The 19,084-nt window shown below is 39.1% G+C and overlaps 1 protein-coding gene across 1 annotated transcript in view; it reads right to left on the minus strand.

Moving 5' to 3' along the window:
• Nucleotides 1–4,689: 4,689 nt before the first annotated feature.
• The window catches only part of INO80 (INO80 complex ATPase subunit), a 66,366-nt gene continuing 51,971 nt past the window's right edge, over nt 4,690–19,084 (minus strand). The window contains exons 28-36 of the mRNA XM_038179341.2: nt 18,906–19,000; nt 14,413–14,485; nt 12,623–12,781; nt 11,020–11,122; nt 10,341–10,429; nt 9,332–9,487; nt 8,348–8,507; nt 7,354–7,569; nt 4,690–6,727 (exon numbers count right to left, since the gene is read on the minus strand). Coding sequence (XP_038035269.1) covers nt 6,510–6,727; nt 7,354–7,569; nt 8,348–8,507; nt 9,332–9,487; nt 10,341–10,429; nt 11,020–11,122; nt 12,623–12,781; nt 14,413–14,485; nt 18,906–19,000 — 1,269 coding nt within the window. The 3' untranslated portion in view covers nt 4,690–6,509. The remainder of the gene's footprint in view (nt 6,728–7,353; nt 7,570–8,347; nt 8,508–9,331; nt 9,488–10,340; nt 10,430–11,019; nt 11,123–12,622; nt 12,782–14,412; nt 14,486–18,905; nt 19,001–19,084) is intronic.

Below are 19,084 nucleotides of genomic sequence, written 5' to 3' on the forward strand. Positions count from 1 at the left end.
ACACACAAATCACTTGGGGATTAGCAGACCACAGAAATCATCGTGATTTCCAGTCCCAAATCAACACTGTGTTTAGAAACCTATTGTGCTTCCCAGATTCAGCATTACATCAGTAGGTTTTCAGCTAGTCAATAGGAATTGAGCTGAGTGACAAATAACTAAAAAACCAGACAGCAATTATTTTTTCCATGTTAACCAAACTAAATATATCACATTATACTCTGACTAAGAGTAGATACAGTAACCTCTTTCAAACTCTGAAGAGAATGATGTAAGACTGCAATCACCTAGATGAGCAGGTATCATGGAGCTGAATTACTGCTTCAAAAGCACTTAAAAAACAGAGGTTTAAGTTGTACCCTTATTCTTCTTTAGATCTAGTTCAAGTGTTACATCATGCCAAGTGTTATTTCAAAGCAATATTGTAATGCTATGGATATAAATGAGATTAAATCAAAGAAAAACATGGGTTCAAAGTTAAAATAGAGGTCTGTAGGAATGCAGGAGCTGCTTACACAAACAGGCACTCAGACTCTACAGAAGGAGCAGGAGGAGGCAGAAGGACCAAGACACGATCTGTCACATCAGCCCCTATCAGATGCACAGAGTAACCAAAAATAGGGGGATTGGACACGAGCTTTCAGGATTCTCACACAGCCCAGGTTGTCCAGATACCAGAGGCTGAACACCTCTTCTGTTTCCTCTGCTTGCCGAGGAAAACCACGGAGCTCTGTCACGGGCAATGAAGTGGCACGCAGGGGTGTGTCGAGGCACGTGCCATCTCACTGACTCGCCGGCAGCACGCAGCTAATGGCAGGCAGTCATGTGGCGACGGCTTAATGCGGTTTACAGAAAAAAAATAATAGAAAGCAACACCGAGCCAACTAAGTGCAAAAGTGCAAAAATTGCTGACTCTTCCCTGGATGAAAAACAAACAAAAACTCTCCAATAACACAAACAAAACAACAGAAAACCAAACAAAACAACAACAAAAACACAGAACCAAGATCCCTGCATAGGCTGAGTGAACCACAGGAAAGCGCTGCTATTTGAGACTGACCATGGGGAGGATAACGCTACCAAAGGTGACTTCTTCAAAGAGGTCAGATCTTTGAGCCCATGCAGCCACACTTCTGTGAGGAAGTGGGGTGGCTTTTAGGGCTCCTCTGATGAGAATTTAGGCTTGTTTACCAAAAAAAATTACTTGAATTAAAGGAAGATGGAAATGTTCCCATTCAGCTCCTAACACCAATGCTCTTTCTGCAAAGTGCTTCCCTAGATGGGGAGTTACTCAGGGACACAACTGTAGAATGAGCATCATAAAATTTCTGGTCCCCACTGGCAATAAAATTCTGAAATTCACTCAGTAGCTTGAATACAAATGAAAATTTCTAGGTTTGAATTCTACTACAACATGAGAAGAAAACAGTACAAGAAACCTGGGTGTCAGACATCTCGCAGTGCAGAGGACTCCTGCCTGTGATTCATCCCTTCCTAGAGGAAAGCCCACGTCAGGTCTGTGTGACAGCCCAAAGCAGCAGGAAATTTCCAAATGGGCTCCTCTAATCTCAGAGCAGCAATTACAGGCTTTTTTGCTGTTGTTTTTGAAAAAGTTGGTGAAGGTTTATTCAGTGTCACAGCGCTTGCAAACTACATGCACAGCTTTCTCTTAATTCACAGTTCCTGCAACAATGCGATGCAAGGTTATGAGGGTCATTCGTTTAAAAATTAACACCTATAAACAGAAACGTTTCTCCTGTCAAACAAAAGCACTGAAGACAACACGTGGATCTTGAGAAAATTTAGCAAAGGCTAAGGAGCAAGAAGGGAAAAACAGGTTCATGCAAACAAATGTCACAGAGCTGACAAGGGATACTGTACCACTGGATGCTCAGAAGCTCACATCACACCTTGCTACTGTTGTGTCACAGTACTGAGGATTTAACACAACCAGTGACACTGCAGAAGAAGGAAGAGACAGCCCATGGGAAATTCAAGAAAACATGAAAAGTGGTGTTTAAGTCTTTTCCTCCCATGCCTCATTCTATCAGTGATGCTCATCAGCTAAGGAAGGAAGGAGATGTCATTTCATACCTGAGCACTGAAACACTTCCTCATGCCTGGGATGCAAACTAATACCCTCATATGCCACTAGAAGAACATTATATAAATAGTTTGGTCCAAAATGCCTGGAAGACCCATTAGCTTTGCAGTAAATTCACTTTCCTGAGGGAAGAGGCAGGAGCTAAGAGGAGGGCAAAGCTGGAGGAAACCCAACTCATCTTGTCATGCATTTCTCCATTTCAGAAGGCATTTGGTGCAGGCTTCTCAGGATACTAATCTGAAAGCTACAAGAAAGGCTTGTTTTTGCAGAACAGACCTGGTGGTTGGATCTGAGAGCTGGCCCATATGTTTCACCCCAGTAAAGATGCTCTTAGGAGGAATGATGAATTGCCCCTTCCCCTCTCATTCACCGCTACACACCTGGTACATGCTGCAAATAAAAACAAACAAAAACCAACCAACCTTCACAATTCAGCTAGTGCTTATGCCTAGGAGTATAAGATGCAATTGTCTTTATTTTAGTTTATATATTGCAGTTATACTTAACATCCAAGCAGCATCTCTCCTTGGGTAGGGAGCTACAACATGTTTTCCAGCCACTCGAGCTGCAAATTTCCAAAGGGCAGCACGGAGTGCACAGCCATCTCTTCTTGAGCAGTAAGGGGAGAACAATGAGCCTTATACATGTAGGCATGTCAAGCTGCAACGTGTTTCAGACTGAACAGTCAACAAAAAAAAAAAAAAAAAAAAGGCAGAAATGAGAGGAGGAGCCTGGGAGCAGAGGCAGACCAGCTTGCCCTACAGACTGTAGATCAGGACTGGCAGAGCAGTGGTCATAGGGCAGCATTTCCCAAAGTATGTTGATCCACATCCTGCCCCTAAAGTGATTTTATCAGTCATGTTAGTCCCCTTCCCAGCTGCAACTCAGCTATTCCTCAGCTACAAGCAAAGTTTCCTATTCGTTTGGCACAGATCCTTTTCCCACTGAGCTCTGTGTGCCACCCCCCACACTCTGGGAAATGCTGCTAAAGGAAATACTTCAGGAAAATGGGAGTAAAGCAAAATATAGCCCTAGGCAGACAGAAGGCATTCACGGAACAGAACATTACAGCAAAGAGCAGAGACACTGCGGTGGGGAAAGCACACAACAGAAAAAAAGGCACAGAAATAACGCCATGTATGGTCAGTGCATTACTAATACCCTGAAGTTAAGAATTAAAACAGTTCTTGTTGGAAACCCTCCTACAGCAGTCTTGTTTTAACTCTCTGGTGAATAGGAAGAGATCATCGGTGGCTGACATGAGGACAGCATACTCAACCCATGACAGGAAGAGAAAATGGGTTGTAGGAATAATCAGAGAACTGCATTTAACAGTTTTGCAGTAATTTGTTGAGTGAGATACCAAAGCAATAATGAAATAGCAAGAGGAATACACATTCCCAACATTCCTCAAAGATGCTGACATCTATTTCACCATTCCAACTTTGATTGCAAACTCTGTTACTTCGGTATCCTGTTTCTGCCAGTAGCAAATACTTCAGTCCCTCAGAGGAAAGGACATTTTCTCTGCCATTAATCCATAAGACAAGTGCACAATGCATGTCCTGAGTGAAAAGATTCGCAGATTGAAACTCCAAAAAATAAAGTTTCAGTGTGCGTGTCCATTTTACTCATTTAGATAGAAGTGTTCCCCACAGCGTTGATCACAAAACTTCCCCCCTCCTTAACATATTTCCCAGTCTTTGTCTTTCTAGCACTAAACTCCCCAAATCAAGAAATTGAGTAGAACAGCCTTTACATGAACACTTCCTAATTCCTTGAGTTAAATCTCAGATCTTCTATGATGCATAATAAAAAGAATGTATCTGTTTAAACTTTTAACAGATATTACACTGGATATGATCTAGCAGCTCATTTATTTTATTGCTATGTTAGGTCTCCCTGAATTTGTTAGCCTGATGCATGTTTCACATGCAGCTAGGCTACTGCTACTTTCCCCACAATTTGTGAGATCATTCTGTGCTTCTTTTGAAGATTAAATAAGTTTTTCAAATGCTATTATCATTTTTTACAATACCAATAATTTAATCTTCCAAAAGCATACGTGCAACAGAATATTACTATTTTTTTCCAATCTTTTCAAGTTACAAATGTATTTTTTCTCAACTTTGGATTACAACAAATTGACACAGTCTAGCAGTTTGAAAATCAAGACAGTAACACCAAAGATAACACACACAAAAAAAATACCCTTTAAAAAATAACCTGAAAAAGGAAGGAAAAAAATGGAAAATCTGTAGAGAATGATGTCCCAGAGCAATCAACTGTTGAATTGAACTGTTGTGATTCAGATACCATTATGCAATTATTCTATTTTCTTGTGATCTGCTGCATACCTGCTCCAAAGTAAATTACCGGATAATCAGTGAATACAAACATGTGATAACTTGTACAGTTGTAATTGAAAAAGGTTACAGAATGTGATACTCAGAAGAGCGTAAATACTCGAGAGCATTACACTGAGCAGCACGTCCCTAGATGCATCTGCAGATGTGGAACCTCCACGCTGTTCCCTAACCCTGTCACATAGCTAGCTATATGCATAAAAACCACAAAGACACTGATTTACATAAAATTATCTCACTCCATTTTATTTAAGATTTTCTTCTCCAGTTAGTAAAAGAAAGATGTGTCTCTCTTTATACATATGTACAAGTTCAGTTATAAAAATAGACAGCACATTCAAAGAGAAAAAAAGGCTTGGCATTTGTCTGATTCCCTCTAAATATCATATATACATGTGAATACGAGGGGAAGGGGGAAGTCTTCAAGAGTTAATTAAACACCATCTCCCCCCTCAATTATCCCCTGCAAATCTGTTTAAAAATCAATCTAACTAAGCTCAGTTTTGCTATTTTCAGGTGTGCAAATTAGAGGCAGAGCCAACAGGAAGCACTTGCTCCACACTGTAGGACGCCAGGCAAAGGATTTGGGGTTGGAAAAAAATTATAATAATAAAAAAGTCATCTTTTGCTGTCACAGCCCAGACCTGCAACTCATAACTTGCTTCTCTCAAGGGATTGAAAGTGCCCCAGAACAGCCTTTTAATTCAGTGTGTCAGACAGAATGTCCCACACCTAAATCTCAGTGCAATGCAGACAACGCTTACAGCAAAGCAAGGGGCTACAGAGGGGGTTGTGCATTGAGAAAGGGGAAGGAGCAATCGGAGATGAGAACACAGACGGGCACTGGCAGCACTGCCTTCTATCAGCCTTACAGGAGACGGCTACTGGTACCCACAGGGAGCTCCACCAAGCTAGTACATGGGATGATCACAGAGATGAAGGGAAAACACACTGGAAGAATGGTCAATGGATGGTTGGGATATGAGACTTTTTTTTTTTTTTTCCCCAGGATTTGGCTGGAGATGAGAATGGCACAGTTCTCTCAGTGCTGTTTCTCACTGCTCCCCTCGCAGCACTGCTAGCTGCAGAGCCACGCTCTGCTATGGCACGCTGAGAGGAACAGCAGCAAACTCTTCCTCGGCCCTGCAGATTTCCCTGCTCTTGAGATTTGCACAAGTAGAGCCTGATTGTGTTTCTAAGCCTTTAAGAGTTCAGCACATATCAAAAATTAGAAAAATCATTCTTAACACAGCAAGAACTTATGCTGGCAAGAACTCTGAAACACAGATCAAGCCAGTGGCTTGGAGCCTCTTTCATTGCAGGAAGCAGAAGCAGCGCTGTTACCCTCACCAGGCCTGCCAGAGCTCCTGTCACACCTTGGCTCTGAACCTGCTCTAAACAAATGGTGCTGAAAAGAGTCCACTCCCTGGAAACCACCTGAGATACCTTCCTTTGCATTTCAAACTCTCAAAAAACAAAACAAAATCAACCAAACAAAAACCTCAGAGGCCCACACTAGAAGAATCCATTAATCTTTTGATTACACATCATCCAGCTTAGCCCCCAGCTACCCCTGCATATACGCTGACCAGCTCCCAGTACAGAAATGTCTTCTGACTCTACAGGAGAGCCCTGGCATTCAGATACTGATTTCATAGGATAAAACTACAGCTGGGTTCCACTTCAAGCTACAAGAGAGTACACTCATGTGACTTGAAGCACATAGCTCTGGGATATTGCATGGAGTACCTGGATGCTTTCTTGGGAAATCTTTGTCAGATGTGTCAATAAAATACCATCCGACCACCTCAGTTACCCCAGACACCCCTTCCATCCTTCTTGCAGTGTCTGCAAAGATAATTTTTGGGATACACATAATCAAAGTGCTCACATAAACCACCCGTTCCCATTGTGCTTTGATTTTCTTTTCACATAGGTGCTTGATAGCAACAAGGCATTCATTTGCATGCCTTCACCTTGCAGGGTGGTCTACTCTGAAAGCCAACACAGTTCAGACAAGCTTTGGGGGTTCAAAATTACTACCGACCACCTGAGGTGTGGGCACCTTTGCTTTGCTTCCGAATTGGAGTTTCTGATATGAGACTGCTGGTCAGGTTTAAGCTTTTGGGGGTGCCACAAACACTGTTTCCTTTGCTCAAAGGGGAGCTCAAGGGAGAAGAGGCGCTTGAAGGTCCAAAATCTGCAAGTCCAGAAGGCCGAATAATTGCTGTTTGTAGAGGGCTGCTTGCAGACATGCCTAGCAATGGAAAAGAGAATCAAATTCCACGTGAGCATATCACTCCACCTGCAGCACTTAGGCAACAAAAAAAAATGAATTAAATGGCTACAATATACTAACACTTAGTCCCAAGACAACACTGCGTTCATGATTTATGAGATTTTAATGAAGAGGGATGGCCTAAACATACAAATCATCTTGCACTTATATCCTGGGATGACTATACGTGGTGTAAAGCTGAAGCTCCACCACCATTGGTTTAGAACATTTTAAACCTGATGCTGTAACTTCACCATATCAGCAATATGGCAAAGACACAGCCAAACCCATGGGATAAACAACACTATCTAATCTGTCTGGGCACCAAAATGAAAAACAAGAGAGAAGTATTTGGTATGAGATAATTTAAAGGGCAGGTGAAAATTCTGCAAGATTAGCCTCTCAAGGTCATCTGCGGTGAAACTGGCTATCCTCTCACACCAGTACCGTGTCACATTGCGCTTTGCCTGGATCTCAGAATATACTGTACAAGCAATACCAGCAATACTTGCATCTATTTTTGACAGGCTGTAAACAAGCAATCGTCCAAACTCATGTGGTTGGCTCTGCTCTGGGTAGCCTGCTGCCTCCCTTTCCCCACATACCTTTAGAGACATTGTACCCGTACGCTGCATATGCCGCTGCAGAGGCTGCTGCTGCCCCTGCTTTGGCACCTGCCATTGCGGCCGCGCTTCCCGCTATCGATTTCCGGCTTCTGCCTTTCCCGGTGCCTTTTGATCCACCACCTGATCCTTTAGGGCGACCGCGGCTTCGACCTGACTGGCCTCTCCCAGTGAGAGGTGTATCTTGCATTGAAACCCCTTAAAAAAAAAAAAAGTGTTAAAACAGTAACTGCTATAGCATGTCAGATGGCTCACAAATAAATACAGCATCGTAACGACTTGCCATTTACATTCATGCTGTTCCTGTTAATTGATACTGTTCATTTACATTAATACAGACACTGTTAGCAAGTATTGATCTTATAAAAAGAAATCAGATATACAAAACTTGGCCATTCATTAATCACATCCTATTAACCTCGTTGTCATTATTGTTACGAATCCAATCCACAAAAAGATCCACAAAAATTCGGGGTTCTACTTAGGATGAAGCATTTTCTTACTGAAGATATATGTTCCTTCCATTTGCTATCTGTAAAGAAACTCATAAAGAACTAGGTCTCTCCTTATTTCAGAGTAAAAAGTTACAGTAACTAAAAACTGTTACCATTATTTAAAATTATAGCTGCTTTAATCACTCAGTGGAAATAGAGAACTCATTATTAGCCCTATGGCAAATTCAAGGAAAAACTTAAAAAGTTCTGTGGATGTCTGTAGCTCAGTAATATGAGCACTCTATAATATAGGAACAAGGGAAAAAAAAACTCATAAGAGTAACTAACACAGGAAAAAGGAAAGTGTGATGAATGACTATAAACAGACTTCTTATCAAATCAGAAGTTATTTCTCAATGAAATAAATTATTTTTTGCTCATCTTGCCAACCATACACAGAATCTGATTAAAATGCAGAACACATACCAACATACAAAGTCAAGGTTTAATATGTGTTAGTAAGTCAAGGCAAGAGTACTGACCATTCATGGTATCTGAAACAGAGCCAGTAATGGAAGCAGGAGAGTTTGTTGCCCTTGACTGAGGTGCTGAAGAAGCTGGATCGTCCACAATCACAAGCATATCACTGCTGCTCTCATCGGGAGGAATAGAGCCCATATGTAATTCACTGCTGATGGATATCTAAACATGACGAAGAACAAAGCCGTTAGCTTCTCACGTTAGGAAAGGGAAGGGTTCAAACACAGTAAGACACACAATCGCAAGTAATTGGTACTTGTTCTGATCTCTCTCATTTTCCCCAAGACTTACAGCATGATACATATCCTGCCTAGTCACACTATACCCTCTATTTACATGCTGAACAGCATTAAAGACCTCCAGGAACTACTTTATTTCAACTGATGAACATAAATGTTATCAGCAGGAGACTAAGAGGCTCAGCAGAGACTTAAGAAAACTGCGGTTTAACTGCGCTTTTTTTCTCAGACTGCAAGAGAGAAAACAATAGGACTCTTAACCTGTTAACTAGTGCCAATAAAAATCTTTATCAGCAAGGGAACAATACAATATAGTAGTCTTAGTCAATATGGCATATAACAAAATATATTTGCTGCCAAAAATTGTTCGCGATTCTTTATTAAAAGTATGAAAGAAAATATAATGTGTACCATTGGAAACTTACAATTTAAATTCCAGATTAAAAGCCACACTAATTCAGAATCAAAAGCAAGAGGTTCAGAGCATGAACTTGCTTTAAGAAAAGACAAAGAAAGAAAGTGAAGAGGAGCAGAATGGCATATCAACAGAGGAGTTCCAGTAGGCAGCTTACTGCAGCTGCTATGTTTTCAATAAATTAGTTTCACTTTCTTGGTTCACCTTTCAGACATCTCATTTCCATACATACTTGAATTCTGTATTAACTGAAATGTCAGAAAGCAAGAACCCTACTAGATCTAAGATCACAACTGAAACAGCACATAGTTTAAAGAAGCAGGCAGTCTCACCTCACTGAAAGGGCTGGGCATGGCAGAATCTACACTAACGAAGGAGTCATCCCCATCAGCAGACAGGTTGGAGTTATCAGCTGAGGGAACAAACGGGATCACAAGGTTCATGCCCTCTTTCTTTCTCTTCCCATCCAACTCATCTTCCTTCTTCTTCTGAAATAAATAAAACAATACAGGGAATGAAAAATGCAATTAAAACCGAAGCGGAACATGCAAATTAAAATCTCAATGTCTAATGCAGTATTGTAACTCAAAGGAATGCCATGTACAGAATTATCCAAAGCAAGTTTTTGAAGGACAAAGTAACAGAACCCTAAAAGGCTGTCTTTAGATATAAGCAGTTTTTTTCTCTTCTTTGTAAAATAGTTTGAGTGCTGTAGAATTACTTTTATAGAATTACTCTGATTTCCATTGCCTTCTGGAGTAAGCTCAAAATTCTTTACCATTATAAAAAAAATAATTAATGCAAAGCCTCCAATACTCAAAAATTCTGGATTTCCATAAAAAAGATTTAATAATTTTTAAAAACAAACAAACAAACAAACGAATCTTCTGTCTTTCTGCACAAGTCACATAGCTATTTGGGATTTATCTACGTTTGGTTCTTTATTTGTATTATTTTTTCACCTTTGCAAAACAAAATCTTAATTAAGTCTCCATTTTATATGCCATAGAATGATCACTCAATTGGTTGTGTTTTTTTTTGTTGTTTTTTCAAATTTGAGTCCCCAAATTGTTGTCCGTAGACTACTGATGATCTACTGTGTTGTATGGATATGCAGTACTTCCTTATTTTTGAAGTTGCAAATGATACTAAAATACAGGGAACTGTGCATTACTTATAACATCCCTCTTCCGTGTAGGAAGTGCCAGACTGACATTCAATGGTGAAGAGAACACTTTACTCATTCGACTGCCTTTGCATAAAATACTACATAATAGTGTGCCTAAAGTTTTTCAGGCTCTCTGTGTCACTGACACAGGCAACCTCTCTGCATCAAGGTACCTTTTCAGCATATTTTTCCCTTTTACGTTTACGTTCCTTCACACGATTTGTTTCTTCTTGCTGTCGCTTCTCTTCTTGACGCTGACGCACTGTCAGAAAACAAGCACAAAGTTGTTGTTGCTGGAAAGATACTTCATACCCTTTTGTGAACCTTACAAGAAATTCTGGTTATAACCGAATTGTGAATAAAAGCCTCCTATATTGAAACTAAAGCACGATGAAAAACTCAAAGCAGAACTGCTATATTTAAACTCTTTTCATCCAAATTACTAAAAAGCCTTACAGTTGAAGTTTTTTTCAAACATATCATTAAGCGTACCTCTAATACAGATTCAAAACTGCGGTGCAACACAACATTTTTATTGATACTTTTCTTGTCGTGACCTACTTAATTCTTGTCTAAGCTCTGTCATTCAGGAACAATGTAATGATCCTGAACAAGTGCCAACAAAAACTATCACATCATCATGTCTCTCTTGCACAACCTCACCCCTCAGCTCAGCAGTGATATGAAACCAGCTTGTACTAACAGGAATGGCAATACAAAATGAGCCAGGAAACGGAAGTGGTTATCAGAAATACATGTGTTTGTAGAGATAAAAACACAGATTTAAAAAACTAATGGTTGAAAAAACTAAGTGGAAGATGGAGAAAACGCTACAACACGAATTTCACATACATTTCTTTTCTAGTTCTTCATCATCCAGTAGAAGGCTGACCACCTCTTTTGGTTTCAAAGTGTCAGGTTTGAAATTGCCACCTGAAATCACCATTCGCTGGATCTAGGAAAAAAGAAAAAGGAAAAAAAGAATAAATTACTCAAAGGATCCATTTTCATTATCCTTCACTGAAAGCCAGCCAAAAAAAGACGTAAATGCAAGTGTGTGTAGTCAGAATTGATTCAACTTCTCTGTCATACTACAGTTAGTAGCAAAATTTAAGGAAAGATTTTATTGAGAATGTAATTATTAAAAAATGAGAAGCAACTGAGCTAGAAAGGAGAAAATTGTCATCCATTGTACCAAGCTGTATACTTCTAAAGCACCACATAATAATATCTATTGCTTAATACATTGCTGAACTCAGAGTAAAACTACAGCAGTACCCCTATAAAGGATAAATTAACAGTCCTATTTTTCAAGTAATCTGTATAGAGGATCATGCAGATCACATTCTTAAAAGGTACAACATACTTAATCTCCTTCACTGAAAACTAAATCTCCATATTGAGTCAGTGTCTCAGTTTAAGCAATTCACTCAGCACAAGCAACTTGATTAATTCAACTACACTAAAAAAGTAAATAAATTCCTAAATAATAACAATAATAAACCAACCAACCAACCAAACAAACAAAACAGTAAGAGGTGCAACTCAGCAAAAAAGAAGAAGCTTTAGTGTAAGCCATTTTTGATGATTTGGAGCACCCCCAAAAAACTACACTTATTTTCAGGTTGGTATCAGGTTACTAAGTGCAGTCTCCCACATCAAAATGGATGAAATTCAACAAGGGAAATATGAATGCATTCAGCTGGAGATGCTTCAGTTGCTTCAGTGCTACGACCAGCATCTAGTTAAGACAAAAGCTAAAAGAAATCCCAAGTGCACACAACATCTGAGCCTCATGTATAGTATATCTATTGCTACTAAAGCAACTGTGGTTAATTTTTTCTTGCCAGTAAAGTATCATGAGGTTTAAAGTTTCTAATACATTTATCACTTGATGCTGCAGGAAAATGAGCCCTTCTGGCAACCCTCACAGCTCAAAAACTGTCCTTTAATTACCTTTCAAGTTTCTTCAAACAAATCAGCTGTGGTGTAACAGTATAACATTAGAGGAATCAGTATTGCCCTGACACAGCAAAGACACAAGCTCTAGCTTTAAAGAGTCCCAAGTAGTTTCATTGCATCATAAGAAATAGTTTCCATGAAGTCATTGTGTAAATACTTAGCTTCTTCCCAGTTTATATAATGCAGCTGTAATGATGCTGCACTAGCAACAGATCTGTTTGTTTAAACAAAGCCATTCCCTTTTGGTTTCTATTATATGCATTCCATGCATATATATATATATATATATGTATGTATATAAATTGTTTTAAAAGTGTGTGTGTATATATATACACACACTATATATATAAAAAATGTATATGTATGTAGTGTGTATATATTTATATATTGTAATTTATAATTTATATATAATAATTTATTTACTCATTTTGATACACATTTTTTGATAAAAGTTTCTGTAACTTCTTGTTCCAGACGATTTCTTTATTCCTACCTCACTCTTCTCCTTAGCTCTTTGTAAGATACGCTCCTCAATGGTGCCTTTGCATATCAACCGGTACACAGTGACTTGTTTTGTTTGACCCAGCCTATGTGCCCGGTCCATGGCTTGCTGGTCTACTGTTGGGTTCCAATCACTGTCATAGAAGATGACCTGTAAAAGAAAATCAGAACATAAATGATTAAATAAAACCATCTATTTAGAGTACCTGGAGATTAAACAAACAAAAAACCAAAAACCAACAAGATGATAAAAAAGTTCCATTACACACCCCACAGAATCACCTGCCCACTGTAGGCTGCATTCACCTAGCTTTGTCCACTCCATTAAAATCTTTCCCAATGCATTTCAAATATATTCAAAATAATTGACAGTGAATGTTTCAACTTCAACAGAACGTCTTAAATATTTTCTTCAACAAATCTGCTTTGGAGGCACCAAATTCTGGAGTTTATCACCATAGTATATCATTGTCATTTGATAAGTCTATAACTAATTACATTGTGAAGCCACTTTTGGTGTCATTTACCTTAAGAAAAAGCCCATCAAATCAGGATTTCACACAAAAAGTAATATTCTGTTTTTTTCCAAGATCTGAATAAAGCCTTGTCTAGTCTAATAACTGTAGTGCTTTCACCAAAAATAACCTGAAATACCACATCACATTCACGTTGTCCTATCATTCTAACTGTACCTTATGCACAGTACACATAAAAAGGAAACATTAAAACCATTTTAGATGAAGTATTCCGAAAGCTACAAAACCACAGAACTAAGAATGCTAATGCAAGGAGCCTGCACAAACATGCCTGTGTTTCCATCTTTTTTTTTCCCCTATGTTGAAGCAACTTCAATCAAGAGAAGTTTACAACTCTGAAGCTATTATAGGTAGCTTTCTTCTGATTTCTTTTAAGTAATACCAAGAGATTTTTACATTTAAAGATATTTAAAGAATTACATCATAGTTTTGAATCAGAGATTTTTGGTTTTGTGTGGCTAAGCACTACAGTCTGTCTTGGGTTCAAATCTGCCTGCACGTAAGGTATTATGTTAGAAGCACAGGAACAGCAGTTACTGGAAACATAAATGGTTCATGTAGGTCAGTATTCCCTCCCACAGTGATTGGTACAAGTGCTCAACAGTGCAAATCCTTGCAATCACCTAAATCAGGATGCTTTTACACCTCAGGCACATGAGAAGGAATAAATCTATCTTTCCTGACTAGCAGATACTCATTTAGAAATACAAGCACAACTCAACTGCCATTACTTCATTCTACTGTGCACAGAAAAAAGGTGGCTGATACCTGTGCTCACTGATTCCTTTGCTGCTGCGCCTTAGGAGCAAGCAGCCATGCAAGAGACAGCACTCGTATGAAAGTGTCATTGCATTTGTAGACCCCTTTAGTCACCCAACTTCTTTCTAGACTCTGCTGCTGATGTATGTGGGGAGAAGGAAGGTATCTAACAGCAACCAAAAACTGTACACCGGGTGCTCAATATCCTGCAACTTTATCACCAAGTTAATATTGTATTACAAATGTAAGCAGAGTAAACAAGCCTAGGCAATTTCATTATGAGAATGGAAGCACTAATATTGATCAGCATAGATATAAGAGTTCTAGCTTCCACACAGCAACACCCATTTTCCCACATATATTGCGAGTCTGGGAGGCAGATGAGCAGCTTGGTAAAAATGGTGTTTGGCAGCACAGGAGAACTGAAATCTGAGTATCAGAAAGCTGATTTTTTGTGTTTTGTGTTACTTTATGAAACTTCACCTACCGTATCTGCAGCTGTAAGGTTAATGCCCAAGCCTCCAGCTCTTGTGCTTAACAGGAACACAAAAATATCATTCCTGGAGAGGAAAGAGATTTAAAAAAAATAAAATTATTTTGTGCATGAGGAACAAGAAGTAACCACAGAAGTAAATTTTTTGACCCATGTGAAGTGATCAGGGCTATTTTTATTACTCGAACACTTCAGAATGTTTTGTGCTGTTCATGATCGAGAGAAAAACACATGAAAGAAGTTAATACACAAATGAGGACTGCTTGAACACACAAGCATTCAGTTCGCAATAGCAGCTTCTTATCTCTATCAAAACAAACCAGAGCTTGTTTATCTTGCCCACGTTGGAAATTAAGATTTCATATAGACAAAGAACAATTTATTGTTTCACAGAACTGATCGATGTTAAGAAATAAAATAAAATAAAATCTTGAGTGTTGTGCCCTAACAACATACAATTGATAAAGAAAGAACAATAAAGTTGGAACTGTGTAGATGCAATTTTTGTTCTAAATTTGGTGCTTTGAACAGAACAAACAACTCTTAGAGGAAAAAATGAACAACCTTCATATAAAAGCAAGCTGGCAAACACAGAAGTACATTTTAAAAGGACAAGGGTCTGTCAGCAGAAACAGAAATCCCTCAGTCTAAGAACTCAACTACGGCCACAACTGTGCTGATTTGCATTAGAAGTTTTATTCTTTTGTCCTATTTTCTTATCCGCAAAATGAAAATAAATTGATTCATCTCAAGATAGCAATGAAATGATAGTAATGAAATTGTGATTTACTATAGAATGGTTCAAAGATGACTATGTGAGACATTACTAATAGTTGGATACTGCACAATAGGAAAAGTCATTCATTTCACTCTAACTTAAGCTCTTTGAGACACACTGTAAGTAAATTCCATTATTACTGCACACAGGCTGTCCTTCCCACCTTGGGCATTTTAACTGTATTACATTTACATTCTTTGGAATTCCTCAGACAGCATGAAAGTCAATGACAGATCAGTAGCTTCAGTGAACACAGCCCCTAGTAGAACAGGCCATAACACAACATGGATCACCACTCCATGGCATAGTTCAAGGAAGACATCTCTGAACACCTCACTGGAAGTTCCATAAAGCCTAATGCAGTCATATTAGCCCCAACGGTTAGACTTGCTGGCATCAGATTTAGGAATGCTGACTACTAACAGAGATACTAGGCATCCCAATACCTGACTTGGAAAAATCCTCTACAGATAATAATCCTTTACGTAACTGAGGCAGTTGAGGCACACTAGGCAAGCAACTGTAAAAGCGCTTTAAGTCCTAGCTGCAGTCTGAGGAGTTGGAGAAAAGGGAACAGAGTTACTCAAACTCAATGGCAGCTCTAACACGGCACACACAGAAAACAAAGGAGACAGGTCTATATGACGTATCACCAAGTACTGATCAAAATTCAATTGATAACAGCAAAATCAGGACTTCCACTGAGGTTGTGAACTTCACTAGTGCCAGTGGTGTGGGGTCAGCAGAATGTAATTGTGTCTAACACCATTTGGGTCCCTCTACAGGTTGGCACAAAGCAGTAGTAAAGGGACCCCAAAGAGGTTGATGTTCTTTGACAGTACACATCAAGAGAAATGCTTAAGAGAAGACACTGCAATACCACATCCTTTTGGTACCACGCTGTCCATACAATAATGCATGCACAATTAGTAAGAGACCAAAAATTCCTGCTGAATAAGCAGCACGGGGCATCTTGATTATGTGTCAGCAGTCTGTCCCCAAAAGTCCACTCATCTAATCTAAGGGTCTTCATTAATTTATTCTTAAATAATAAACTTCTATTCATTAAAGGTAACCTGACCCTTGCTGTAGTAAGTACAGGTATATCGCCTGCTATTATGCATATGCTAGTACAACTCAGACATAAAAAAAAAAAAATAGAAAGGTTTTGGAATCTATATTCTTACAGGTCAGGTAGAACCAACTACGTTCTCAGGACTCATGCTTTAAGGTATTAATTACCAGTCTTTACCTGGCAAGGTTGTATCGTAAAAAACAGACTCTCAAAAAACCTACTCTGGTCCAACAAGAGATTCTTTTTTTCCCTCAAGAAGTTGCCAATAGAGGACCAAAGTAATTACTGGCATCGCTAGTAGGTCAAGGGAGGTGATTGTCCCGCTCTACTCTGCACTGGTGCAGCCTCACCTCGAGTACTGTGTGCAGTTCTGGGCACCACAGTATAAAAAGGACATGAAACTGTTGGAGAGTGTCCAGAGGAGGGCTACGAAGATGGTGAAAGGCCTGGAGGGGAAGACGTACGAGGAACGGCTGAGGGCACTGGGCCTGTTCAGCCTGGAGAAGAGGAGGCTGAGGGGAGACCTCATCGCAGTCTACAACTTCCTCGTAAGGGGGTGTCGAGAGGCAGGAGACCTTTTCTCCATTAACACCAGAGACAGGACCCGCGGGAACGGGGTTAAGCTGAGGCAGGGGAAGTTTAGGCTTGACATCAGGAGGGGGTTCTTCACAGAGAGGGTGGTTGCACACTGGAACAGGCTCCCCAGGGAAGTGGTCACTGCACCGAGCCTGTCTGAATTTAAGAAGAGATTGGACTGTGCACTTAGTCACATGGTCTGAACTTTTGGGTAGACCTGTGCGGTGTCAAGAGTTGGACTTGATGATCCTTAAGGGTCCCTTCCAACTCAGGATATTCTATGATTCTATGATTTAAATTATAAATATAAAAGCCAAGAACTCTGAAATTAGAAAAGGAAGGTTTCTGGCAGTCTGTACAAAACTCTATCTTGAGCTATGGGCATCCGAGAGGAATTGAAACCAAGCTGTCATTCTCTAGACTTTATCTTCCAGGTGCAGAGCTGAAGACGACAGCAGGTACCCATGCACAGTTAAGCAATCCTTGGCCAGGAAGTCTTTTGACTTTTACAACAATAGTGGAACGTGCACACAGTCACCTGAACACTTCTGGAAATGCCATATGGAAAGGAAAGAAAGAGGACAGTGGCACAGACTACAGGAGTGAATTATCACTCGATGGTTACATATTTTCAGCATCCTACTAGGACATCCTGCAGGATAGTTTAGTCTCAGTCAGGCTTTTTTTCCTGAAAACATTTCTCATAAGTAAATCATGTATAAGAGGAACTCGAGTAACATTTTAATAGGAATTCTTGTTTATACTGGCTGACCTATATCTCAAAGGGATTTCCTCTTGAAATGATTATTTTTCTTTAGTTGTTCTATTCATTAATAAAAACAAATTTCTTTTTATTAATAAAAACAAGTTTTTTGACTTCTTTGGTTGAAGGACCTTACAGGAAGAAGTGTCAGCATTCCAGGAGGACATCCTAACCAGCAAGGAACCTGTTTTTGACAACTGGGAACAGAGAAAAAGGCACTGCACGGTCCTCTCACTCCAGGTACTTGGCTCATACTCTTCTAAAGTTTTATTGCTCTAAGGAGTTCACTAAAAGCCTTTTCATTGCAGCACAGTTATTCAGGTCTTCAACCCTTATGAACGAATGGCCTGAAAGGTTTTGTACACATTCTTCCTCCTGTCTTCTGCTGTGATACCTTGGGACTGGTGACGCAAGGACTATCGTCTAGAACACTGTGCTTTCACCTCGCAGTGAACAACAATCTGTGAACCTAGCTTGTCTGAAAAACAAAAGTGACCTCCTTAAAAGCTCACATTCCGCATTCAGGAAGGGTAACCTTACTGTGAACTACTACACCAAAGTGACATCCTACCAAGCTGTATTTCATGATTAAAGGGAAACTTAATAACCATAAATCTAATTATTTATTTGTAATGTGCCCCAATAGAGACAAGGTTATACTGAAATATTTGAACTTGTAACAAGATGACTACATAGTTTTCTTTCCTGGCAGGCCAGTAGGAATTGAAAGAATCCATTTTGCTCTACTAAATTGAACAGGTTAGCACGTCTTACTATTTAATAACCACCCCCCCCTTTTTAACTATTATACATATATTAGTTTAAGCTATCTTAATAAATCCAACTGTATTAAAGATAAACTTATTTATTTTTATTCTGTGAAACATGCTTAAGTGATACAGCGTGTTTTTCAGCAAAGTAGGTCACTTCCAAAGTTCTAGCATACGCAGTATTTTCAATTTCATCTTCAGAGTGTCAGTTTTCAGAACATGTAATAACTAAAGAACTTTTGCTCTGTTTCTGTCAACCTTCTTTATAAGCAATAGCATACTTGGAATGGCAACAATCATGGGTACAATAAAATTTGCTATTGTACTGTCTCAGAAATGATGAATTTCTAAATACAAATGGATTTAATATCAACATGAGTATCAACACTCAGCAAACCACCAAGAAACTTTCAGATCATAGTTATTATACAAGATACTTTAGGGCAAATTTCATTTATTTACATTAAATCTTATACCAACTTATACATGTGATTTAGTACAAAAACATCTTTTAAAATATGTTACCTGTTCTGAAAATCTGCTACCATATCCCTTCGTTCAGAAATCTTTGAAGAACCATCCAATCTCATGTATGTATGTTTCCTATATACCATATATTCCTGCAAAGAACACATATGAGAAAAATATAGTTGGTCTAAGAACTGCTCGATTTTAATTATTCACACAATAAATTAGAAATAAAT

The sequence above is a fragment of the Anas platyrhynchos genome, chromosome 5, assembly GCF_047663525.1.
Source record: "Anas platyrhynchos isolate ZD024472 breed Pekin duck chromosome 5, IASCAAS_PekinDuck_T2T, whole genome shotgun sequence".
NCBI lineage: Eukaryota > Metazoa > Chordata > Aves > Anseriformes > Anatidae > Anas > Anas platyrhynchos.